General features: G+C 41.4%; 1 protein-coding gene across 1 annotated transcript; it reads left to right on the top strand.

Annotated features, from left to right (window-relative positions):
- The first annotated feature begins 348 nt into the window (after positions 1-348).
- RDH10 (retinol dehydrogenase 10) lies at positions 349-26,949 on the top strand. The gene is made up of 6 exons (XM_032869190.1): positions 349-661; positions 2,329-2,564; positions 22,085-22,183; positions 23,410-23,555; positions 25,329-25,460; positions 25,553-26,949. Exons 1-6 carry the CDS (start codon positions 373-375, stop codon positions 25,674-25,676), a joined length of 1,026 nt encoding a protein of 341 aa, XP_032725081.1. The 5' UTR covers positions 349-372; the 3' UTR covers positions 25,677-26,949.
- Positions 26,950-27,325: the final 376 nt, after the last annotated feature.

Below are 27,325 nucleotides of genomic sequence, written 5' to 3'. Positions count from 1 at the left end.
GGGCGGCGGCGGCTTGGCCATGAGGGCAGCGCGCGCCGCCTAAGTCGCGGCTGTCACCGCCGCTGCAGCGGGACCGACCGGCCGGGCGGGCGCTGCGGGACGGGCGGGCGACCGCCGGCAGGAGGCGCCGAGCCGGGCGGCTGCCGCGGCGGGCACAGCCCGGGGGCCACCGCGCCGAGCCCGGGCGGGAGTGTCCCCGCGCAAGCAGGGAACGGCGCCGCGCACTCCAGCCCGGAGGGCACCTCGAGGAGGGCGCAGGGCGCAGCCTTCTGCTCTCGGCGGCTCTGACAAACACCCCGGGGGCCGGGAGCCCGGCTGCCCTGCGCGCGGTGGACGCGGACGCTGGACTCGTGCGCGGTTCCGGGCGTCGCGATGAACATCGTGGTAGAGTTCTTCGTGGTCACTTTCAAAGTGCTCTGGGCGTTCGTGCTGGCCGCGGCGCGCTGGCTGGTGCGGCCCAAGGAGAAGAGCGTGGCGGGCCAGGTGTGCCTCATCACGGGCGCCGGCAGCGGCCTGGGCCGCCTCTTCGCGCTCGAGTTCGCCCGGCGCCGGGCACTGCTGGTGCTTTGGGACATCAACACCCAGAGCAACGAGGAGACGGCGGGCATGGTGCGCCACATCTACCGCGACCTGGAGGCGGCCGACGCCGCGGCGCTGCAAGGTAACTCGGACCTGCGCGGGATCAAGCCTCTCCCCACCCCCCGAGGCGTCTCCGGGAGGGCCCGAAACCCCACTGTCTGGGTGAGCCCCGCTTGCAAGGAAGAGAAGCACCCCCTCGTTTCCTGCGAGTGGAATTTGCCCCGTGAGAAAGGAACACGGTCACTTCTGTCTTAGAAGGGGGGAAGGTGTGCCGAACCCTTGTCTTCCCGGAGGTCCTCGGGGAAGAATGTCGGGCTTCCTAAACTCTCTGCGGATAGCGAAGGCAGAGCGAACTTGCTAGCCCAGGTTTGAATTCTAAAGAAATGCCTCCCTCCGGTTTGCGATGGGGCAATGAAGTGTCTGGGAAGTTATTCTCAGACTCGACTGATGAATGTATCTATATTATTACCGTGGTCCGAATCGCCGCGGCTGGGGCAGCATTGATGATTTCACTATAAGTTTAGCCACAAGAAAATAATTAACATTGTTTAAACAGGGACAAGTAAGTGCTTTAGTTACATACTCAGCCTCATTGAAAGATACTCTACCTTTCAAACCGCTTGGAACATTTAAGCCTCATTGTAAATTTATTTCATGTTTTTGATAACGTCAGGAAATCTGCCTCACGGTATATTTATTAAATAACCTGAATCTGAGATTTTTTTTTTTTTTAAGCCGAAGTGGAGACCATAACCAACCATAAATATTGGTCTGGGAAATTTGGTAATGGCTCTTACTCTTTGAAAATTTTTATCAAAATTTAATAAAATTTTGATAAATAAAAATAAAATTTTTCATTTCCAGATAAAACATTGAACTATACCGGGAAGATTAACTTGAGACACCACCCCTCCCCCATATCGATCATTTTTTTCACTAAAACTATTGGCACCTGCCTTTTAGGTCAGAAAATCAAAGGTCGAGCATGTTACATTTTCAACAGTGGTATGGAGAGGTAGCAAATACAGATTATTGTGCACCCTGCCAAAACCTAAAAGAGAAAAGGTATTCAGAAACCAGGAAAGAGAATTTTGGTTTTTAAATTGAGATCTTATGTGGTAAAATTGCATATTTACCTGTAAGTTTCATTTATGTGAGGTGCTTCTTAGGAGATCTCAGCTATTCCAGTTAGAACAAACCAGTGACCTCCATTCCTTCATGAGAAACTTTAGGTTCATTTCTTGGCTTTGGATGACTTCAGACTGTTAACTGCAGTTTTGATTTGTGAGCCTGAAGGAGAGTTTCCATTTTGAGGGTTCCGGTACTAAAAGAGTAAAAGCCGGTTTTGGCCACCGTTCCTCAAAAAAGAGGAGTGTGTAGTGTTTGTGTTTGGGAGGAGGTGGGGGGTGTTACTCTCTGGGCTGAGATTAGTTTTTTCCAGGTGTCTTTAGCTCCAGGAAGCCGTTCCCATGAGGTCTGACTTGTATCGGGCTTGTCACAATTACATGATTTTCCCCTAAGCAAAGTTATCCGGTAAATTGCTGTAATTCCCAAAGACTTTTGGGGGAGGAAGGCAGCTGTAAGTTCAGTCATTGGCAAGCCTCAGGGTGTTAGAAATTTGAAGCTCACTGTAGTATTTTTGTTTTGTGTGATCTTTGTCCTACTGATTGCCATGTGACTCACATTTTGCACCCCCTACCCCCTTCTCTGTTCCATTTCCCCCCCCTTCATCTGGACTTCTGAGGACAGCTGGAAATGGTGAGGAAGAAATTCTGCCCCACTGTAACTTGCAGGTTTTTACCTACACCTGTGATGTGGGAAAGAGGGAAAATGTCTACCTGACGGCAGAAAGGGTCCGCAAGGAGGTCGGCGAGGTCTCAGTCCTGGTCAATAATGCTGGAGTGGTCTCTGGGCATCACCTTCTGGAATGTCCCGATGAGCTCATTGAGAGAACCATGATGGTCAATTGCCACGCGCACTTCTGGGTAAATATAAACATCCTTGTTTTTATTACTAGGCCCTCCTCAATGAGAAGGTTGGAAAGGAGCCAGACTTCAGTACCAGCCTGAAAGACACCTGTACTGTTTCACTGCAAAGCTGCTTTCTAATTTGTTATTTCCCCATGGTGAATTACACTGCATTGCCAGTTACTATCAAATAATTATTTTCTACCCTATCCCATGCAGTCTTTCTGAAGAGGGCGAAGGACTGAACATTTTGAACTAGTTTTGAAAGATTGCCATAAAAATAACAAGAGGGAGCATAAAACCCTGGGTTTGTTTATTTTACTTTCTGTTGAGTTTGTAAAACATTGGTTGTTCTTATGAATTCCTGAAGTCAGAGTTTAGGCTTCCAAATTACTGCTCAGCCGCATTTTAGAAAGTGCCAGAGATTCTGAGATCAGCATTTGTGGTCCACTGGGAGTGGTCAGGCCACCCTAGCAGTCACTTAACATCCATTGACCATCCACAGGGTCTGTGGCCTTGTCCTGATGGAGTACATGTCAGAACCTTCCCAGCTTACAGGATGCCTCTCTTAGGAGAACAGAGGTCACCCTGCTAGGACCATAGAGTCACTATATGAGGGACAGGAGGACTGTGAGAGGGAACGAGGGACTTAAACCATATCAGCTTCTAGCCATCGGAGCTCCTATAGCATCTAAAGATGAGGGGGAACGAGTGCCTTCTTGCTCTGGGGACCAAACAGATCCCAGTTTTTCACCGAAACTTCAATAATGGAAGGTGTGAAGCTCTCCCCTATAACTCTGCACTGTGGACCTTCTTTATTCTCTTTTTCCCCCACAGTAATTCCCGTTTACTTTTGTAGACATGTAAGAGCCAATAAAGAAAGGGTAAGGAGATAGGAAATTTCGTTTTGTATTTTCTATAGGCGGATTAGCCTTCTAATAGAACACCACAAAGAACTGTTTCTTCTAAATAGGTCACATTAAACCTCCTTAATTTTTTAGCAACTGCCTACAAACTTAATCTGGCTTTAGAAGTACTTATTCAAATGTTGTTCCTTGAACATCAGACCATTTCTCAGATCCTGAAAGAAGCTTACTTTAATGTTTTATTTTAAAACATGAGCTTTATTTAATTCATTTTCAAACCTCTAGAAATGAACACACAAGTGGTGTGAGCTAACTCATATGAATGTTTTAAATGAGTAAGGAGATTACCAAATGCAGTTTGGCGGGATTTAAGTATGCTTGTGCACATGAGCGTGTGCATAGGTATGAGAGAAAGAGTGTGTGTGTGTGTGTGTGTGTGTGTGTGTGTGTGTGTGTTGTGTGCATTGGGGGTGGGGAACTGAATAAAAGTCCTTGCTGCCATGGCGTGCATAAGAACAAGTGGCAAGGGGGTGGATCAGGTGAGTAAAGACCGGTACAAATGAATAAACTTGGCATTATGGTTTATCAAGAATCTTACATTTTTATAATTCTGAGTAAAACAACCACTTGAAATAAGACATATGTCAATTGCGGATGGACTTGTAGTTTTCAGAGTAGAATGGTAAGGATGAAGCTGCCTTAGAAACTCCAGTTGCTCTCGGTCAACTTGTCATCTTTAAATTGATATACAGCCATTGGTAGGCTGGCTAGTTGTGAGCCGCCAATACCAGGACTGTTCTTTTCCAATAATCTTTGATTGAGATGATCCTCAGTTTCTGAACTGTAAACTTTTACCTATACTGTGCTCTAAAGTTTAGTCATCTTGCTTGCTTTCTCTGTATGATTATTTTGCCGGATAATAAAATTTCAAACATAACCACACTTTTAAATCTGCAGTTAAATACCTCAAGAGGAAAGCAGCCTCTCTTCGCTAGACATTCTATAAAATGAGAGCTAATTGAGAGTGTGTTAAACACAGAAAATCCATAGCTTTGGCTTTGAAAATGCGCATCAATTGATAAACTGTGCCTTAACATTAGACTACTTGCTAACCTAAGGAGAAAATTGAATCAAATCTCCAATAGAAGAATGATTGTGGAATTGAACCCATATACTAAGGAGGAACATACCATCTTCCCAGAGTCCTTACTTTGCTTTGAGATGTTGCTTAACTACAGAATTTAGGGAGTTCTTGGAAGCCTTGACGGTAATGACGTCACTTCATATTAAAATATGGGAGGCTCCTGAATTCTCCAGCTGTTTTTCCCCTAAGCATCTAAACTTAAGAATTTATTTTCAATATTGAGTCAGAAAATTCATTTTAGAGTTGGAATTTCTGACTTCTTGCCGAGCTTTATAAACCCTTTAAGAAATTGAGATCTAGCAACTAAAATTTAGAAGAGAGCTTACTATAATTTTTACAGTGATTTGGCAGGGGGTGGGGTGGGAGGTGGGGGGTATTAGATGATGTAAGAGCTACCTGAATTCAGCTTCCCTTCCAGTAGTCCTCTTAGGCAAAAATGTCTGACAACTATCTAAAGATATATTAGCATGTGCTGTTTTCCTTCCAAAGAAAATAACCAGTGTGTCTTTTTACTGTATCTGGGTGGGGAGAAGAAGTTGCCCCATACATTTTATTTAAAAAGTAGATCAGCTGAGCAGAGAGTCGTTTAGTCATTTGAACGATTAGTCTTGAGCCAGACTTGTAAGTAGCAGTTGCTGTCTGTTTTCATAAAATACTGAATGGTGTGTTGATCCTGACCCAGCGTTAAATATAAAGTCCTATGCAATAAGATAGAAAACCATGTGGACTTCCACTGAAAAGCTATGGGCCCCCTACTTAAAATCCCTTCTACTACTGCCTCTGCCTTCAAGACCTTCTTCCTCCACTCCGGTACATTTTAAGGCCTAGCACAATTTCCTAATACAGTCTTCCCTCCCCATTCCAGCCCTTTTCCTGGCATTCTAGTATTAGAGCTGCAAGGATCCTTAGAGATCACCTTGTCCATCTCTTGTTTTCTGATGAAGCTGCAGTTAAATGGCTTGTCTAAAGCTTTCTCTCTTCTTGCCATTAATTTCTTGCAGCATCTGTTCATTCTCACCCTTTGTGGCATAGTATGTGCTCTTTGGTTTATTATTATTATTTTTTTTTTATGCATTGTGTCCTGAAATTCCAAAATAGATGGCAAGCTGTCTGAGGGCAGTTTGTTCTATCCTTCCTGTTTGTTTTCCCCTGCTCAGAATAGGACTCCACTCCTAAGACTCAATGAACATGCAGTAAATGAGTGTTCAGTAGGCTAGACTTCTGTTTAAAAATTCAGAAGATCACCTACTCAGGATGCTCACGGGGGCCTGTCTGCTGAAATTTCGAAAGGTAAGCCTTATGGTGGACTGACTAACGCTGTGCAAGATTGAGGAGACCTCAATAGCTAACATTCATAATGGTTTGTATCTCCTTTTGTTTTGCTACACAACTTTTCCACTCTCCCTGCCCCACCCGGGTGCTCACATTTACTATAGTATATTAAATCTGCTCATGGGTGCCAGGCTAGCAACTTGAGAAGGCCGGTGTTGATAACCCAGTTGAAAACAAGCTCAAATCGAATGTGTGGCAACCATTCCTACCTGTAATTCCCTTCTTGGTTCTGAACCTCATACGGTTTATTTCCTTGCACATTGAAAGTTTTTGCTGTGCTCAGCATTATCACACCCAGCCCTCCGGTCCGCTGTGATGCTCCCACCTTCCAGGATTCTTCTATCACCAGCAGCTCTCCTAGGAACCTTCTCTTGGTCGCCCGTCAAGAAGTGATAGGTTTGGGGTAGACTCCAGTCAGTATAATCTGTTGTGCAATATTCTCGTCAGGGTCAGTGCAAGACCAAGGAGAACGTGTGCAACACAATGCACTTTAATGTTGCCATAATCCTAGCAACAATTCACTTAGGCCCTTTCTGTGGCTCCATGGGATACGAAAGCTGGAAAATACCTTGCTCATCTCCTTTGAAACATGGCAAGTAGGCCTCCCTACAGGAATTGCAAGCCTGTATTTTCCTCAGAACATGAATATTGCTTCACTTGTTATTTTTTAAGAGGAGTAGAATCTTAGCCTGCCATTTTTACAAGACAGAGTTTATCTGTAGATCCTTTTTGGCCCAAGAGCTGCACTTGGCCTTTATACGTGAGCAGCAAATTGATCCCTGATTAACCAAAAGGGGGAAGCAAAAGCATTTAACTCCAGGCCTTTTATGTTCTGAAGAAATTTTACATGGTAAAGGGCTAAATCTGTCAAATAGCAAGTCGGTAATTTACTTCTATTGATATGGTAGTCAGACAAGATAATTGGTAGTTAATTAATAGACCACTTAACTTAAAAGGTTTCACAGTTTTAAAATACTAATTACTGAATTAGGCATTTATCTATATCCAAATGTCTAAAGTCTATTTAGTTAAAATCCATCCAGGAAAAGTAAAAGCCCACCAGCTAGATCTGAGTAATGTAGCACTTAAAGACATTAGTGCTATGGTAGTACCTAATATCTCATGAATGGTCCCTAATCATTCATGTTTAAGTTCCTATGTGATTTACTGGTTTTTAATCTCAAGTGCTGTATTGTTCTCTGGTTAGAGAAACCTAGTTTTTTGTTCGAGGTCTCTTAGATTTAGAATTTTTAAAAAATCATTTCTAAAGTATTCATATAAAACTCTTTGGCCAGTTCGTCTTCCTTCAAACCATAGTTTTAAGAATTGTTATACCATATATTTTATAAAGTAGTATTTTCTATCTTAAGGTAGCTACTAAGAAGTTGGAATTCATGGCCAGTTTTTAAGTCTGTACTAGAACTGGCTTCTGTTGCTAAATAAATATCATAAGCTTAAAAATCAAATGTTTGAGCTTCAGAAAGACATTTTATTTCAACTGAACTGTAAATTGACATGGGGTAAGCATACTTTATCTTATTAATTCTTGTGGTCCCATTTAAAAACATCTCTCAGGTAGCAATCACTTGGATACTTGGGACTATATCCCTAACATATTCCTATCCCTAACATTTCATAGCCTTGCTTCCTAATACAAAATAAGATCATGTGCCCCTTAAACCTCGAGTTTCTATATTTGGTATGTTATGTGGTAGGCCCAAATTGCTTCTATTGCTACTAGAAATCAACATCTGTGGTGTGAGAAAATGTCACTTTACATAACTGGTATGAGCAGGGCACCATCCTATAAAAATCCTTGCAGCATCTTTGATGTGTGTTCGAATGTGTGTCCAGATACGTCAGTGGTTTAGAAAATATTGCTAAGTGACCAAGATCATATGAAGAAATTGCAGTGCCCCCTTTGTTGCCAGTGTGCAGCTTGTTCTTTCTACAGAATGTGATCCTGTTAACCATCTCTTAAACTCCAGTCTTTAGTTTCCACGATAAGCTCACTTTCTCCCGCTTCTCTTCTGTCTTCCCAAGTCCTCCTGGCCTCCCTACTTCTGAGATGTAATGACTAGTATTACATGCTCAAACTTCTCACTTTGTAACTCTAGCGGGGTAATCTGTTTATTTCAGTAGCTTCATCTAATTTCTGAGTCAGTTCCCAAGTTCACACAGCTGTTTTGGCTGTTCCCCTCATTCCTAAAATCAGTAAGTCTCAAAACTGAACCAACTCCTGTTTGCCTCTTCTTTAGTCCCCCTGGTATGGCCAGGGCCAGGCTTGGGAACATCAGCAGTATCTTTAATTCTCCATCCTGCCCACATTGGGTCCTGACTCTTCTGTTGCTGCCATGTACTTTGATCCCCTCCTTCGCAGTCCCGTGTCCTCCCCTGTGCTTCCGTTGCCTCTTGCCTGGACTTTGGAAAGCGTGTCTGAACTTCTTTCCCTGTTCCCGGCTTTTGCTCTTCAACCTATGATTATCTAAGCAGACTCGAATTTACTATGTGTGTGCTTAAGGACTATGCTGACAAGAACCCACTCCAAACCTTTGGATGACCGTATTGTTCACAGCATGAAGTCCAGGCTCATTAACATGGCAGCTTAGATCTTCTAAAGCTGATTTCCACCTGCCTTCCAAATTCATCGCCTAGTATGTCCCCTGGTCAGCCCTAAACTCCTGCTGGGCTAGACACCCTGTGCCCCTGATGGAACCCTGTGCACTCAGCTGTTCCACCATCTGAGACCTGTCTTACTGGGAGACAAAAGCAGTTGAATAGTTTAAACAAAATGTATCACTCCTTCTGGGAGGGAAAAAAATATTCAAAATACTTTCATGTTGACTCAATAGTATCTTCATAGATTAAAGAGGCGGTCGTTGTAGAGTAGTTTAAGTCCTGGTTCAAGGAATGGCCCACTCTTGCTTATTATGTGCTATTTATCTCTATTCCTTGAGGCAAATTTGATGTTTGGTCTTTTCTCCCTTGTTATTTCTACATCTAGGACTTCGTCCATTATCTGTAGATAACGTAGTAGAAATTATTCTATAGGACACGTCAAAGTGAAGGCGTTATTTAACCTGGGCCAGCACTGATTAAATAGCTTTTTCAGAAAGGCTGAATGAAGGAATGTTCCCTGGGTGGGGCCCTCAGCCATTTATTGCAGGATTGGGTCACAGGGCCTAGAGAAGAGCTACAAGCCCATGGCCAAATACGTAACTGCTCTCATTCTCCGGATTTATTCTCTGCCCTTAGGTTTTTCACCCTAGCCATTTTCATATTTTTAAGATCTTTGGCAAATTCTAGTGAATTGACTTTAGTTAACTTGAAGTTTAATAACCTCATTTGGGACTTAGAATAATTTTTTGAACATACCCCTTGTATGTTGACTAGCTAAAATTTAAATTTAAAAAAAATGCAGGAACACACCCCTTTTCTTAAGCTCCTTTAGTTAAGGAATATTAATAACAGACTCCTCTAAACTTTCTGTTCTGTTTCTTTCAGAAACTAAAATTAAGCCTCATTCAATTATAATAAGTAGCCAGTTTGCCTCCATTTAATCCAGATACCGGCCTATATGGATAGATGTGTAGATGACATGTTTATTTGCTTGTTTTAGAATGCCCAATGAATAATAAGGCTTGTGACTCTGGTGCAGTTATAGCCAACAGGCTGAAAAAAGCCCTTTTGAGCCACACTATGTTAAGTCCCAAATATCCAGGATGTTTTTGGAACCCCAAATTGTACTATGCTGAATTTCCACTAGGGGGTGTCTCGACAGGGTGGATTTGTATCTTATTTCCTTCTGCACTCACAAGCAGTAATTTTCCTAAGATAAAGGGCCTTTTGTAGCTAATCTTTGGAGTATGACAAACTCTGATAGTCCTTAAGAAACAGGGAACTACTCCCTGTATTAACTGAATGAGTTAAATCCAATGTTTTGAGCCTGGAACTCTGGGGATCAGATTAAAATGTGTTAATCTCTCTCGGTTTAATTAGTGATTTTTTTTTTTTTTTAATCTTAGAAGTTACTATAGGAGTTAGCTATTCACAGAACTAACCCTTTCTTATAGTTTCTGTTAACTGACCTAAGAAGTTCCTTTTAGGCTGCAACGCCTCTTTTGTAAGCATAATGGGAAATTAACCCAGAGGATGGAATCTTGTAATTCTTTCTTTGAAAATACCAAGTGGACAGGTAGAGCATACAGCCAATCCTGTGGTAGGGCAGCCTTAGCAAAGTTCCCTGTGTTGTGACCTAATACTGTTAAGATACCACTGTGCAGAGTAAAGGTTGTCGGAGCATGGCCTTGGGATTTAATCACGATTACCCTGACACATTTGGCCCGCCAGTCAGTCCCCGTCCGCCTGGATTTGCAGGCTTACACCATCCCAGCACTGGAGGGTATGCCTTTCAACACGAGGAATGCTAACATGAGGAATGCTAACATCGTTTACTTGATCTTACCCAGCATAGCCCTTTCTTGAATTCCTTTTTCTTTTTACTTTATTTGTCAATTCTCTTAAAAACTCAAGTTCACACCTGTCAGGGACCATTTTCCTAAATGCTCTGAAACTAAAATTAAGTGAACCACGGGGAAAAATTGAATATCCTCTCATAATGATCATAAAACTTTCAACACTGCAGCAAATGCTGCTAGAATATTTAACAAGTGAGAGCAATTACTGCCGCAACCTTGAGTGCTGTCAAATTAGCCCAACTGACAAGCCACTTACAATGAGTTCACATTTGGAAACAAAACATTACTTGGTCTGTGAAACTTTCAAAGATCACACAAAGTTATGTGTGAAAGATGGCAACTGTGTTAATGTTGTGAAGGTTGTTTTTTGTTGTCATTGTGTGGTTTTGTTTTTGTTTTTTTGTTTTTTTGTTTGTTTGTTTTAGGCTTTTTTGTTTATTGGTTTGGGGAAACCGTAGTGTTTCTCATTTGCTACTTGCATAAAATGTGAATTTCTTGCCTTTCTTTCAAATAGCTTGGTACTGGAATTTTTAAATATTAACAAGGTTCAGCTTGGTGTTATTCTAAACAATGGGGCTCAAAATAACACTTCCCAAATCAGTGTAACTGGGAAAATATTTGTGGTGTAACTTATGTAAGCACATGGGTATTTTGAGGACAAGTGAAACTTAAAATTCAAAGCCTGAATTTTCCCACCTGCAAATTGCACTTAACGTACTGCCCCCTACTGATTTCTCAAGGATTTTTAAAAATGGGATAGTTCTACAGTCTCTTGGAAAAAAGAAACACCAGGTATAATAAATTATCTTAAAATAGTTCTGTACCGACTTTTAGTATTATGTCTGCCGGACTTTTCTCTGCCAAGCGTTATTAATTTATCTTTTAAAATCACTGTTGTCTGCTCCTAGTAAAAGAGGACTAAAGGAGGGATTAGAGAAGAGGTGTCACGGAAAGCGTTTTTGTTTCCCAGCATCGTCTAGGATTCTGGGTGAAAGGGGTCGGGGCCCCCGAAGCAGATGCCTAGCACTATGGTTTTTGAGGCCGCATCCGGTGGTCAGGTAGTGGGTTTCTGCCAGAAGCGTGGTCTGGTGCTGCCTGGAGGGCAGGGAGGCCTGGGAGCCATACAAAGTAAGAAACAGGAATTGCAGGAACTTGAAGAAACAACATAACCAAAAATAGATAGCACTTATAACCAAAAGAGCCTATAAATATATGCTTAATGAGCCTGGAGTGCATTTACCGGTACTTTTATATAGCACTTAAATTTTACAGACCCTTTCATAAACACTCTTCTCTCATTTGAGCCTCAAAGCAACTCTGAATTAAGTAGAGCCATTATCCCCATTTTTATGGATGAGGAAACAAATGAGAGAGGTTATAGGAATTGCCTAAGGTCACCCCTGGGGAAAGAAAAAGCTAGGATTCAGTCCCTCATCCTAGGACTTTAGTTTAGAATCTCTACAAATACTCACCCGAGCTACATGTTCAAAGCTAGTAGATTTTCCTGTGAGTCACTTATGCTTTTGCCCTTTGGTATAATGAAAGAATCCACCTTCAAATGTTGATTTTTTTTTTTTTAAACTAGCATAGTTCATTTAACAATGACTAATGAACCCTAGCTTCATATCATCAGAAAGTTTGCTCCATGGATTATACAAGAATGTAAAATTCTAGACCAAAGAACCAATACCACACTAGAATTTTATTCCTAAAGGCCAGTTCAAGTGTTTTTCTGTGCTATTTCTGTAATTCTCCATGGTTCACATCTGAGATGGTTACTTCATTGAGATGACTGTAGGATATCCTTGGTCACTTAGCTTCCTTGCTTTTCCTCATTCACATGTCAGCACTGAGAAGCTGGACACAAAAAGTAGCGAATAAACACAGCACTTCAGTAAGATTTGGCTGTGCAAATTTCTATAAACACTTGGTGCCAAAATGTCAGTAACAGGATGGTTTTAGTTTTTTGGTTTCTGTTGTGATTTTTTTAAAGCTTATCTCCTAGAAAATGTAAAAGCTTTATTGTGTTACATAATAATCTTACGGGATTAGAATTCCAGAAAACTCCATAAGCTTTGCATTTTAGAAATGCCAATCATGGATTTTCAAAATGAGGCAGTTTTGCCTAGTTGATGGCATCCAAACTTGCAACCCAAGCATCTGATTTGTAAAGGGCTAATTTTTTTCCTAGGTGTGATTTCCTCACAGGCTTACCAAAGCATGAAATTTTCGGAAAGGTAAATGAGAAAAATGAAACAGGTAAAGGCTGAGGGTGAAAGACCTTGTCTTAAAGCCGAGCCTTCAAAACCTCTGTGGATGCGGGGAGAGGACTTTGACACCTTCTCTGTCTGTGTTTGTGAGCTTGTTCTAATGGCTGTGGGGGTGACTTAGTCCCTTTACACTGCTGGAACAGAAGGCCAGACACTCGGTGCGTTACTGACAACAGAAATTTATGTCTCACTATTCTGGAGGTTGGAAGTTCCAGAAGATGAGGGTGCCAAGCAGATTCGGTCTCTAGGGAGGACCTACTTGGTTGGTAGACAGCTATCTGCTGAAACCTCACACGGCAGAAGGGGTGAGGGATCTCTCTGGGGCAAAGGGTGCTGATCCCATTCCTGAGGGCTCCCAAAGGCCCCCCCTTCTAACACCATCACAATAAGCATTAGATTTCAACATGAATTGTGGCGACACAAGCATTCATATGACACAGAGGGCCTTGCTAGTGCTGAAAATGGATCCATGGCAAATATACAGTGAAGCCGTCTGTAAACTCTCCCATAGTTGTCTGTAGAAGGCTCTGGGCAAGCTTGTTTGGTTTGAACCAACCTTATCTTAAAAACATTGTTGGGGAAACGGTGTGGGGAGTGAAGAGTGGGGCTTCCCAGCCTCTGATATCCTGGTTCAGAGAACACCGGTAGGCTAAAGGGTAGTGAAATCTTGCAGTTTTGCTCAGCTTCTAGGAGAAATTGATCTGAAGCCACTCGAGGTTTAAGGTAGATTCCCCAGGTCACCCTAGAACCTTGTTCTCAGCCTGCACGCCAGGGCAGTGGTGGCAGCAGCAGCACCTGGCAGGCTACATGTTAGGGAAGCAGACTCTCAGGCCCCCTACCAGACCTACTGGATCAAAATCTGTATTTGATTCCAGATCGCAGGTGATTTTCTGGCACATCATATTTTGAAGAGGAGCTGGTCTTGAATGTGCACTTTCCTTTCCACTTTCTTAATATTCTCCTTCCTGCTGCCTTTTTGTTTTTCTTTCCTGAGCTAATCAGCCCTTTAGGAATCTCATAGACAAGAAAAATGCCAGACCACACACTCTGTGTTCCAATCCTAGTCTAGGTTTATTTATTTATTTATTTTATTTGGATTCCGGTCCAGTGTCTAAAAGGAGGAGTGCAGGTGCTATCTTGCTCACTATTCCCCTTGGTGACTGTGCCCGGAGTGGAGTTTCCAAAGCCATAAGCATCATGAAAGAAAGTCAAGACCCTTCAGGGAAGAGATACATTCTTCCCACCCAGGAAGTAAGTTACCACCTTGCCTATTGTGTATACCCCTTCCTCCACTCCTGGCCCTGGCGTATCATTGGCTTCCAGTGTTGGCTGACAGAGAGCATGGTGTCTCATCCACTTGTGATACCTAAGGGGAAGTCTTCCTTTTTAGTTTTCACAATTTAATAATGTTTTAGGTGGGTTAGCCAGAATTGTGATTGACAAGTGATTACTGCTGTCTTTTAATCCACTTTAGTCTTCTTCTCCCACGAGGAGAGAACAGACCAGTTGCTGAATCAGCAATTATTACCCTTGAAGATACTTCTTAATTTTGTTGTGGAGTGGTAGTTCAAAGGCATGAATATATAACCTAAAGCTGATGGGCTTTTGAGCCCAAATTTAAGTTGTGAGGTTTTTTAAAAAGCCCAGGATGCCTTCCAAACCTAGAAAAATAATCATTACATTACAGGAATTAAGCTTAGAAAAAATCATCACTGGACTGTATGGAACTTGATTTGCTACTGTGCATTTCTTTCAGAGGTTCACAAACCTTTCTCTTTAACAGTGCCTGATACAGTATAGGTACCCCTTACACTCATATATAATGAGTAAATTCTGTATTGCTACCATGCAAGCTTAAGAATAAAATAAGTTTTCAGGAGTAACCTCTTGATTATATCTTTATATTTCATTTAGGTAAAGATTTTAAATGTTTTAAAGACTCCACAGTAAGCAAACTAGGAGGCGAGGGATAAGTTAAACTATTTAGACATGTGAAATACAAAGGATGATGGAAGGTGATCATGAGGACATTGTTGGGTAAAGCTATTGGAATGGGGGCAGGAAGGACAAAGGAGTCCTGCCCCTTCGGATAGCCTGAGCAGTGGCCGAGCCTGTGTGCGGTGTTTATGCCTCACAGAAGTGGTTACTAGTCACTGGAGCAGAACCGAAGCCTCTGCCCTTTGGAAGATCTGTCTTTATTACAGTTTCTGAGATGTGATTTGAGTCTGGAGCAAAGCAAAGGGATTGATGACAGAGTGTTGTTTAGCAGACTATTTGGCTGCAATTTTGTGGGTTATTTTCATTATTCTATAAAGCATTATTAAATAGGGAAAGGGCCCTGAGCTTGAAGGAGATCATGGAACACTCCTTTGATCATCTAGGACTCAGCCCGGGGGAGGGTCCGGGAAAACAGCACTTCAAAAACTGTGTTCAGCATTCAGTTTCTTTCAACATTCTGAGCTTCTGTGAACTCAACTGAAACACAGAAAAACAATTATTTTGCAGAGAATGTGTAATTTCATTAATATGTAAGAGGCATGAATTCAAGTTACATTATTTTAAGAGGCACAGTCATGACATCATATAAATGTTTAATGAACAGATTTTTACTGCTCACCAGCTGCTGGCCTCTGTACTAATGGAACTGACACCTTGCTGAGTCATTTACGAGAGTCTTATGCAAGGTACACCTCAGTGTTACAACTTGTATTTCCAACGCGTGGTCGGAATCCAAGAAAGAATTATTGGACATAAGTCGTCATAACATTTTTGAACAAATGGAGAACCTCCTCTTTTTGTCTCACAGATGAGTTAAAAATCAAGACTCAAAGAGGTCAAGTAACAAGGATGGACAGTTGATTGGCAGCTGGGACCATGTGGTTTTTGGACTCCAAAAACCAGTGTCCTTTCCAGACAGATTGAGTTTTAAGTCACCACCTTTCCGGTATTTCTGCATAGCAAGCTCTAAAACGCAAGGGAATGTTGGTGTCTGAGTGGCTGCCTTGGGCTAGATTCATCCTGTGCTTTAGCAGTGGGAAGGCAAGTTAATGAAGCATTTATTTTTGCTGAATAACTAATGGTGTCATCATCTAGGTGTTCATTTGAAAAGCCTCGCTCTTTTATTAGCTTCTTGGTTGCAGGGCAACTGTAGGAGTGTACTAGTGCATGTGTGTTAAGCATTAACTGCTGATGCCTTCAAATGTTAAACTAATCCCTGTAGCCTCAAAATAATAGAAGGATGGTAGATGTCACATTGGTAAGAACACAGGAGTTAGGACACACTCTTTAGTTTCTTCTAGGTGGCTAAATACAGAGCGGTGTGTGTCAAGCTGATAAGAGACTTTGATGAACATTTTGTGAAGTCTGAGGGAGTAGTTCCAGGCTTTACTGTCTTGGGGGCTCTGTTGCATGATTTGTTGGGAGAATTTTCCATCTCTACAAACACACCCAACTAGGAAAAAAGGGGAAAAACTGTCATTCAGTTCTATGAATTTCAGAATTTGTGCTGTCAAATCTAACTAAAATACTTCAAGTCAGTATATTGTTAGCAAGTATAGATTTAGTTTTTAATTCCTAACTAAAGATAATTTTTGTAGTGAAAAATTTTAACTATCACGTTCTGGCGTCAAAGTGAAATTTCTTAAAGTTTGGCAGTCAGTATGTTTACTAAGCAGATAACCTTTAGATCTACAGAATTAAGAGTATTTATTTAGCCATGCGTTCCTTTCCCGGGGTAGCTTGTGGGGGTATGTCACCATTTTACCATCTTTAAACATGCTAGCGATTTCTCCTCCTCGCCTTTTTGACACTGTTCGCTGTATTTGCACAGCGAATTCTGTGCAACTGTATTCGACAACTTGTACTAAATTGAATCCCAGTTTTCCAGGAGCAGTGACTTAGTGTTCGGAGAAGAGTGCCACCAGATGTCATTTTAGCCTTGTAAATAAGCAGTATGTTCCTTTGTGATTCTGATAAAGATAAGTTACTCTGGTAGCAACAGAGGCAGAAGGAACAAAACACCAACTAGAATTGTTGGACCACCTGGAGAGGTGCTAAGAGGATGTCCAGTTATATGTTCTTTGTTCAGTGGAGTCTTGATTGTCGTTTTTGGTTTTGGTTTTTTTTCCTCAAATTGTTTATATACTACTGTTATTTGGAGATTCTGAAAATCCTTATACATCAGAAAACGATTATGTATGTGCTGATGGTGTTAATCCTTTTCCCATCATAATATGATTTATGGCCCTTCTTAGAAACCAAAATCTCCTGTTTCTTGGGTGTTCAAATGAGAGAGAAACATTTTAAAAGGATTCTTTTTAAAAGATGGCTTTTCTGGGATTGACCAGAAGACAGCTATGCAAACACACAAAAATACAGTATGTGGCCTTTTTCTTCAAGAAATTAACATGGCTTTTTCTTGGTGTCCATTAACCTGGAATCACTTACAAATACAGAGAACACATTCTGGGTGTTTTAGCTACACCTTTAAAATGTCATCAGTCTCGAACATTTCAAAAGCCAGACTTTGCCGGATACCACATTTCTTCACATTCTCTTTTGTTTAACTTTCGGCTAATTAGCCCTGACAGTGCAGCTGCAGACCCAGCGTCCCAGTGTGTCATTAAGAGCACCGAGAATGATCTGGGGGTTTACAACTGTTGGAAGTTAATTTGGCGTAAACCTAACTTTCAAAGATTTCTCGAGATAGGACATGTCATGTCTATGTCCAGTCACACTTCTGTTTCAGAATTTCTTGTTTATATTATAAATATGACCTTTACAGTTATCTTTCAAAGTGCCCAGGGCTTTGAAGAGGAACCCTGAGGAGCTATAGTGACATTAGACTTAAGTATGATTCATAAGAACTTCAGGGTCCATGTCAATGTCCTTCCCCCACTCCTTCTTTTTTTCTTTTTAGTCACATAGCAACCCTGTCAGCTGGTGGCCGATTATGGTATTGGAGTCTTGTGATAAAATTACTCATGGGTATGCAAAGGTCCATCTCCACACTTTTTAGCCAGAGTTCATTATTGAGAGTGTTCTCTTTTTCCAGATAAAATGATCCCTAGGTCCATTCCAACTTCAAATTTTCCCACTGACCATACCAATTAGTGCATATGGGTTGCTGACTCTGAGACACCCTAGATCAAGAGTCAGCCATCTCTTCCTGAAGAAGAACTACAACGCTTCCTCTGTTTCATAGACATTTGAACAAAAGGAGATAGTGATGGAGTGCAGTTCTCTGGCTCAGGTTAAGCATCTAGCTAACCGTGCCAGCCACCAAACTCCATACTTTAGACATCCTTGTACTAAGTGGTCACTTATGATCCAAGTAATCCTTCCTTATAGTGGGGATGACACAGCAGTCCAGGTGTTCGGTCAGCAATCTGAGTTTCCTCTTTCAGATTCACTAATGGCGACACACGCGAGGATTTATACTTAAGCCATTTGGGTGTGCTCTTAGATTTGCCCTTGATGTTCCTTTAATGACTCTTCGAGACAAAGTTAAAGATCACGAACCTTAGCTTGAACTGACTGGTGTCATGGCAACTGGCACTTCACCTTTCACTGGTCCCCATCTCGTACATGTTACAATATTTGTGCGCATTAATAATTCATTGCAAAGTGCCAGATTTCTTTGTGCTGTCAAACTGTGTCAGGGACAGAATATGCTGTATCTCAGATGTCATCTACCAGACTGTTGAGGGCAAGATTAATTAGAAAAGAAAACTAGTCAGGTTACTTGGGAAGATTCCTGAAAATATGATGCTTTCTAGCCACTCATTTACAGCATTTTCCCTGTAAAGTAAGGGATAGAATTAGTGTTGATCAAAGTTTATTTGGTAATGTGCCCCAGACGTAAGGCAGAACTTGGGGCTGTGGAAATAAGGCACGAACAGTAATTGCTCGCCTCCATTCGGGCAGCAAAGGAAAATGATTAACAGCCTTCGTGCTCAGTCACATGGATCAGGCTCCAGCGTAAGCCCTGAAACCCCAAGTTTAAAAAAAAAAAAAAAAAAAAAAAACAATGGTCCTGATGTGAATGCTCTTATCCCAGGCTTGCCTTTGCCTGGCACATGGGAGCTGAGTGTTTGAGCCCAGGCTTAGAAGATGAGTCTGGGTTCCCTGCCTGACTGACCCTGGCCTTGGATAGCTTTTTTCACCTCCCAATTTCCTGAACCTTGTTGGTTGTGCTCAACATTGATAGCGGTTTTTGTGATTGTAGTATTAGACCTATGATCGGTGTGCTTCCTAAATAAAGAAAGTAGGCCTTTGTCTTAGGATGGAGAAAATGCAAGGAGACATTGGATTTCATTTGTACAGCAGACTGTGTTTGTCCCTGATTATGCACAGAAATCACATATTTTAAACTAGACACTGACCTGCCACCTTTTTTTTTTTAATTCTTCCTCTCTGCAGAAAGCTTTATATTAAAGCAAACCTGTGTCACAGTTTACTAGTTACTCAAAGTGAAGCATATTTTGCTGAAAAATGTTTACAACCCACAGTTGGAGAAGATTTTGGTCACTTAGCCATATTTAGATTCTTTTGTTTCTCTTTCTCTTTTTTTCTTATTAATACAAAACCAGTAGCTTGAATGTCCCTCCAGACTATTTGGAAGGAGAGCAAGGGGGTGAGGAAAGCAAGCCCAAGTCACACTTTTTAGAACACGCAGCCTGTGCATAAACTAGAGCTCTTATACTGGATACACTGATTTAACACGGTTCAGTGCTGGGAAGTGTGAATTCTGCTTAGCGACAGCCACAAAACCAGCTCCCATTCTAGCCATCATTGCTTGGCCACATCATTAAACAGTACCTGCATGTAATAGATGTTCAAGAAATAATCGCTGAAGGAGGAAGTTAATACCACAGACTAATTTCAGAACAAGGGGAGGGGTCATTAATCACTTTCAGAACCATGCAACAAATTAAACTTAAAAAACAGCTAGGAACTTGTTAATCTTCTATCACCTACCTTTATGTGGTGCTGGGGATCTGGATTAGTCATTTAGCACCTGCAGGCAACAGCATTGCACATGAGTCTGGGGGAGGTCATTAGTGCCAGCCGGCTCGGGTGTCCATGTGTTTCCAGCCAGGGCCAGCCGCCAGCTAGAGCGAGTGGTCACTGGCGATGTAAACAAACAGGGTCAGGGATTAAGCAGCAAATTCTTACCGATGTTGTATATTGTGTGTAATTTCTTGGGATTTAATATTGAGACTCCTCACTTAAGAACTTAACAGTAGGATCCTTTGTACTAAATCTATCCCTGTCTTCCAAGACTAGGCAAACTTTGAATACTGAGAAATGCTCTCTGAGTCGCATCACGAACACATTTTATATTTTTCTAGCTAATCTGGGAACAATCATAACCAACTACTTAAAAGAAGCCTTACAGACTTGGTTACTTAAGGATATGTTTTCTTATTTAGATTGGAATGTATATCTTTCTTTATGATATTACCTTATTGCAGTTCTGTGATATGATAGCCATATATAAGCCGGAGAGCCTAAAATTGAACATATAATCAATCACCCGAAGGACCAGGTCTTGCCTTTTTTGGCTACCAAGCACACCAAAATAATAATTACTCTTCCTAACTACCCTAACCATTCCCACTTACTGCTGCAATGAAGTAAAATCCGGCTGAACGTGTGTCTCTCTTCCATCCAGCAGCAAGCCAGGTCTCTGAAGTTCACAAGGAACATTGTTCACATTCTCTCCTCCACTGTACCCATCACAGGGCAATAGTTCTCCCATGATCTTTGAAAGAATAATCAGTATCTTCCAGCTTAGTCTGAGGCAGCCAGACAAATACATCTAAAACAATCAAAATATCTCAAAACATGTAATTGTATGTTACAGGGAATGGTCCTGACCATATGTCTTAAAGAAATACAAACAAAGTCAAGGTGGTGCAGAATGATATAAAGGCTTCACACCTTCAGCAGAGAGTTATTTGGAAGCTCTTGTGACATAAGCATGTTGAAAAGCGCAGGAGGCTTTGTAAACATGTGATTAATATTATACTTCAAATTACATGGGAGGGCATTGGAAGTAGATTGTCAGAGAGGAGATGAGTTCACAGGTAAAACCTGGTGGGTGAGAATAATTGTGTTCTGGGTGACCACAGTGAGGGGACCCAGACAGATGGGGTATGAGTTGGGGTGGGTGAGGTCATTGCATGATGGTCAGGAGTCAGACTGGGGAAGACCTTGGGATACTTCGAAGCCATTCATCTGGCAACTGTGTGCATCATGGATTGGAATGCAGAGAAACTTCAAAAGAAATGCAATGACTGTTTTTGATCTTGTACGTGCAAAAGTTATTGTAACAAATTAGATATTTATGCAAAAATTCAGTGATCCCTCAGCCAGGAAATCCTCAGAAAAGGGTATGCAAGTCTCCTTTAAGTCCACTGTGTATTGTTTGGGTTTTTTTTAACTTCATAAATCATGGGGAAGCTGTGTTGGCAGTGGGATATAACTCAACAGTAGACAGATTGCTCTTTGCTGCTTTCTTTTAAGAAGCAGGTTATAAAACTGTTGGGAGCCTGGTAAAGTAGTTAATAGATCATCTTAAGCAATTTGAAGTAATTTTTTTTTTTTTTAATACAGCCTTGTGTCTTGAAGGCAAAAGAGCCAGAGGGGAAAGAAAGAGTTTAGTGAATAAGGAATCAGTGCCCGTGTCTATTGCCCTGTAAGTGCCACGTGTTCAGCTACACTGAGTGGCGGGTCACCTGCTTCTGTGGACAAATCACTACCCTGTAAGCCCCCCAGGGGAGTGTGGTCATTTAGAATGCTGTAAGCTCCTGTCAGTTAGCACAGGACACATTTCTCGTGATGAGCATCCTGTACTTTTATCCTGCATTTTTACATCCTGAAATACTTTACCTCCTGCTAGTACGCTTTGGTGAAGCTTTGGATGCTGGAACATGATGCTGGAAGATCTCTTCATTCGCAGGTCCCTTCCTGTTTAGACATAGCCATAAGGTAGACATCAATGCCAGGCACTTACTCTCGGGTAAGCTGGAGGTCCCTCACAGACCGTGAGATAGCTGTGTTAAAGTGTCAGGAGCATGAAAAGATCCCTGACCTGGGAGTAGTTTAGATTAGCAGACAACTATCACTTGAAAGGTGATAAAGAGCCTTCTACTGATGGCTTTCTTTTCATCTCTGGCGCTTGTCCCCAAAAGCTCTTGTGTTACAAGTCTGGTTGGTCACGGCTTCTAATAGGCCAGCCACACCGATGATACGGTGTTATGCTAACCAGACACTCAGAGGATCTACTCTTGTAGTAAATGTATAAGATCTTGAAACAAGTCGGAAAATGTACCATTATGTGGGTAAAACTGGTTTTATCATGTGGCTAAAACATAACGTAGGATTGGTTTGTAAATGAAATTCACAGTGTCTGTTCTAAGCCTTGACTCTACTCTTCTTTCAGACCACAAAGGCTTTCCTTCCTACCATGCTGGAGATTAATCATGGTCACATTGTGACAGTTGCAAGTTCCTTGGGATTGTTCAGTACTGCCGGAGTTGAGGTTTGTGAGATATAAAGCATTTCCTTCAGTCAGTCGGTGTATCTCGTGATGTGTACACCGAAATCCTCCAAAGAGTACTGCCGCCCACACATTCGTGAAAGCACTCTGTTCCACCTGTGTGCCGTGTGTGGAATGTTCCTCAGTAACCCAGGGCCAGCTGTTGGGAGTGCACCTCTAGTATCTTCCGCCATAAAATCACTTACACTAGCTTGACAAAGCCACAGCAGCAGGAAAAGTAGGTGGACTGGCCCTCACTATGCCCCATTTTCATTAGCAGTTTTGCCTGATGGTGGTGGGGAGGCACAGGGTCAAGAATGAAACCGTGGAGGGCAGTGGCAGTGCCCTGGGAAACAGACACATGAGGCCAGAGCTTGACGTCCTGTTTGGGTCGACTTGCCAAAAGCGAACTGTCTTGTATCCATTCATCAGAGGAGATGGTTATGGCAGATGTGAGGTGTCTGGCTTTGTTAAGTTTGCAGAACTGGGCTTAATCAACCCCATTCTTCACCATATTCCAAAAATAAAGTGTTTGTATGTGTACCGTTCTGTTTGTCCTCCGGTGCCTCCAGCATAAAACTGAAAACCTCATCCCCATGCAAATACACAAAAGGACACAAACTAGATGGCTTCCACATTCTGCATTTCCATTCCTACATCTAAGGTGGGGTAAGGGATAAGAACTTTCTATACCATGTGTTCTTAGATTAAAGTCTGGCTTAAGTTTACAAAGTGTACTTACCATTTCCATTTTCACTTTACCCTAAAGAGAAAATCAGATCCTAACAACTTATAACCTAAGCTAGGTTCACCTTTGCTCTCGTAGCGTTAGTTAGACAAACTGGATTTTTATTCTCCTTTACTGAACAAGAGACCATTTGTAAATTTTCCAGACACTTCAAAGTGAACCTCTCTCCATTTTTAGCTCCCGCTTGTTAGCTTTTATAGAATTCCTTTGTGGTAACTTCCCTAAAGTAATATGATACTTGGTCGCTGTGGCAAAAAGTGTTCATCTGTTTCTGCTGTTGCTTTGAAAATATTATTTCTGCACTGAACCACATCAGATATCTGTCTTTGAAAATGCTTTCCTTTTCTTTGCTTAGTCACCTGTAACCTTCTGTATCAAACATGTAACCAGAGTACTAGGATCAGGGAAGCTTGGGTTTGGTCAGTGTGGTGTGGGATCTGTGCACATACTTAGTGTTTCTGTTCTCCTCTCTCTAACTCAGGATTATTGTGCCAGTAAATTTGGAGTGGTGGGTTTTCACGAATCCCTGAGCCATGAGTTAAAGGCTGCTGAAAAGGATGGAATTAAAACAACGTTGGTTTGCCCTTACCTTGTAGACACGGGCATGTTCCGAGGATGCCGAATCAGGTAAGTAAAAACCTGTCTTATTACTGATAAAAAACTTTTTTTGAAGCGCTTTTTTTTCCATCTTGGAGGAATATGTAGAATAAGACCTTGTGCCTTAACTATCATTTGACAACTAAACCGGTTATTTCATTGGTCAAGGTTTGTAAAATTCGGGTAAATAAGATTAACAAGCGAGGTTCTGATACCGCACTGATACTAATGCAAGGAAGTCAGTCTAGAAGCATCAGACAGGAAGTGGCCTCTCTGTACCTCCAAAGGAGGAAACACAAATACCCAGGGTCTCCCTTGGAAGCTACTTCCTTAGGAGTTATTTTGTTTCTTTAGTATTAGTGTTGGTAAATGAATGTGACTTTGATTTGGATATGAAACAATGTGACCGTCACAAAAGAGTAAGTCTTTCTTCTAAAAAGACCTTTGAATATTGCCCTCCAGATTTGGGAGCTTTCTTTTTGCAGAGTATACGTCGGCAGATTCACTATAAAAGAATGAGAAGAACTATTTCGATTTACTAAAAACAAAATAAAATACCCACACACTTTGAAAGGAGGCATGTGGGAATATAAATGTCAGGCCACGTATGACTTACTAGCAGAGTAAACAAAACCACGAATCATTAAAAGGATACTTGTAAAGACATGCTTACTTTGAGATTCTTTGCTTGGATGAGTTTGAACGGCAAGGGAAGATAACCGAACCAGTTCCCCGTTGTTCAGGGCCATTCTGAACACATCCCGAAGCTGGCCACGCTGTGAAGTAGGTGGAGCTTGACTTGAGTGATTCCATTGTCCGGCTCACTCCACGTCTGGACGGGGAATGGACTCGAGCTCTGCCTCTTTTCCCAAGCATGCACACGTGTGTGTGTGTGTTTCTTTCATCTTATATACTTAGGAACCAATTGCCTAGGGTCTAAGGAGCCCTGTTTCCTATTTAGCTGTTTCCTATTTAGCATCATGGCAGGTGTCCAAAGCTGTGGTGGGACAATGGAAAGTGAAAGGAATAAATTATACTATTAGGTTATTTCAATGTGTCATGTAATGAATTCAGCTGAAGGTAGGATTGTCTATATGCTCTTCATTTCAGAGACCCCTGAGAGAAAATGCCTCGGTTTTCCCTCCTGGGGCATCCAGGAAAGTATACAGCTGACTTATTTCACTCAGAAAATTTATGCCAGTGTTACACACCATCTTTCTAACAACGCTTAGCACTAAAAGTTTGGCATTGTGTTTGGGTTTACTGTTTGTTATGCCAAACGTCCTCTTCTTTTCTATTAAGAAAAATAGAGGGGCACCTGGGTGGCCCAGCGGGTTAAAGCCTCTGCCTTTGGCTCGGATCATGATCTTAGGGTCCTGGGATCGAGCCCCACATCAGGCTCTCTGCTTGGTGGGGAGTCTGCTTCCCTTCCTCTCTCTGCGTGCCTCTCTGCCTACTTGTGATTTCTGTCTGGCAAATAAATAAATAAACTCTTTTTAAAAAAATAATAAAAAATAAAATAACAGAAAAATAATGTGAAATACATTTTAAAAACATTATCTCACTTTACAGAAGAGGAGACCAATTTTACTTTTTTTTTTAACCTGTTTTCTAGACTATGCAAATAAAATATATTCAGAGTAGGAAAATTTGGAAAATACAGAAAAACACAATGCAGGGAACAAAATGGGCCTGAGATCCTGACACTTAGATAACTTCACTGGTAATGGTTTGATGTCTATTTCCAGTCTTCCCTGCTTTGTGTTAATTCTTCATTTCATTTTTTGAATATTTAACTTTCAGGAAAGAAATTGAACCTTTTCTGCCCCCGCTGAAGCCTGATTACTGTGTGAAGCAGGCCATGAAGGCCATCCTCACAGACCAGCCCATGATCTGCACCCCCCGCCTCATGTACATCGTGACTTTCATGAAGAGGTAACTGTGTGGGTTCCCTCCTGGGTCGGGCCTCCCCCAGGACCTACCGCCAGCAGGTGCACACTTGCTAACAGACCCCTTTCTCGTTTCAGCATCCTCCCTTTTGAAGCGGTTGTGTGCATGTATCGGTTCCTAGGAGCAGACAAGTGTATGTACCCGTTCATTGCTCAAAGAAAACAAGCCACAAACAATAATGAAGCGAAAAACGGCATCTGAGGATCTTTTTTGTACGGAGTATCGTTTCTATCAGAAGACGATCCAGGTGTTTCATTCCAACACACATCAGCATTACTGACAGTCTCTGGATTCTAAACCCACGTCGACGTTTTTTTTTTTTAATCAACTTTAAAAAATAAATAAATGAAGTGCAAATTAACCGACTAGAAGACTTGGAAATGTGATCAGCAAAAGTGAGCTTATGTTGTTGCCAACAGGGTCCTTTGAGGCAGAACCCTGAAACCTGTCCTATCTTTTAGACAAGCACTGTGTGACATCTCCAGGCTACCATTATTTTTCTTAAAGAGCAGAAAGCCTAGAGATGGGAACGACAGTGTGTTTCACCTGTGTGGTTGTTTGTTTTTTTTTTTTTTTTTAATATCCGTAGAGTTTATTAATTCTTGTAATTAAACTCTAGCCAATTGACACCCTTGCAACTTCAAGGACTGCTAGTGCTATATTTTCTCATGTTTTCTAAGTTTCAGTTTTGCAAAGCCCATGGGGCTGCTTGTGGTGTTTGTGTGTACAGCTCTTTTAAAAAAGGAATTTTGAAATCTCATCAATTTGAAGTAAATGATGTTTGATTATTACAGTAACGGGATCAGGTCTCTTTCTTAAAGTCATAAGGACTAAAGTGTTAGCCGAATTTTTAATTTTGTCTCTGAAATCTTTCCTTAAAGCTCTATTCCTCTGGAGACCTACTTATCCACAAAGGTCATACATTTTCTACCTGTGAATTTTGCTGCATACAGAAAGTGCCCTTTCCTCAGGAAGTTGCTGTGTTTCATTTCTTTGAATGGACTTTTATCTAGAATACATAGCAGCTCTGCAAAGGAACAGTTTCTAAAAATGGGAACTTCTGCATTAAAAAAAGGTCCCCATTTTTGTGCCAACTATGATTAGTGAGGGGGAAAAAAATCATATTCTATGGAGTACGTATTGGAAGGGTGTAAAGATTCTTTTGAAAGTTTTATTCACATTGTAGAACAGCAATTGACATTTTTACAGTATTTTTTTGTAAAGCAAACTATTTTGTGCCTTGAATTTGGTAAATGTGTATTAGTGAAATGTTGTTAAAGTGGACTTCTACCTCTGTATCTAAATGTATACCATCCACTTGTAAATTACTATAAACTATTATGTGATTGCTTTTTTTTTTTAGAATGTCTTGTTTAAATAGCAACCAATGTTTAAGGCTATTAAAATAAGCCATCTTTTACTAATTAATTGGGAAGTTTTATAAAGGACTGATTAAATTTAAAGAATTAACTTACATGCCACTGACTGTGTGATTACTAGTGATCAGCAATATTCTAGAGAAAATCATTGCATTCATATCAGACCTTAAAGAAAAAAACTGCTTGAATGGGATAATGTTCAGGAACAGCCATTAACAATTTAGGGTGCCATACACTCAAATTTCCTTTGTTACCATACACTTTGATGAGATACTTTATCAGGGGCTTATTAACCCTGAAAGTGGGAAAATAGCATCTCATTACCTCTGTGAGTTTGCACCACAGATCAGATCAGCACTGTAATCACGGGAAAGTCCTGCTCACTGTGAGTGTCCTCGACGCTGGTCTTAAGGAATCACTTCATTTATGTTTGAATTTCTCTAAAAAGAGAAATGATAACCAAGTCTGAGG

The sequence above is a fragment of the Lontra canadensis genome, unplaced genomic scaffold (genome assembly GCF_010015895.1).
Source record: "Lontra canadensis isolate GAN:19392208 unplaced genomic scaffold, GSC_riverotter_1.0 scaffold37, whole genome shotgun sequence".
In the NCBI taxonomy this organism is placed as follows: Eukaryota; Metazoa; Chordata; class Mammalia; order Carnivora; family Mustelidae; genus Lontra; species Lontra canadensis.
Note: the sequence above shows the minus strand (reverse complement) of the source record. Positions and strands in the feature narration are given on the sequence as shown.

Bases quoted from the DNA above. Each gene is read 5' to 3' on its own strand.
- RDH10 (XM_032869190.1), top strand. From the start codon at position 373: ATGAACATCGTGGTAGAGTTCTTCGTGGTCACTTTCAAAGTGCTCTGG. The intron at 22,184-23,409 runs GTTTGTGAGATA...TCTCTAACTCAG, and splicing joins TCAGTACTGCCGGAGTTGAG to GATTATTGTGCCAGTAAATT. The intron at 23,556-25,328 runs GTAAGTAAAAAC...TTTAACTTTCAG, and splicing joins TTCCGAGGATGCCGAATCAG to GAAAGAAATTGAACCTTTTC.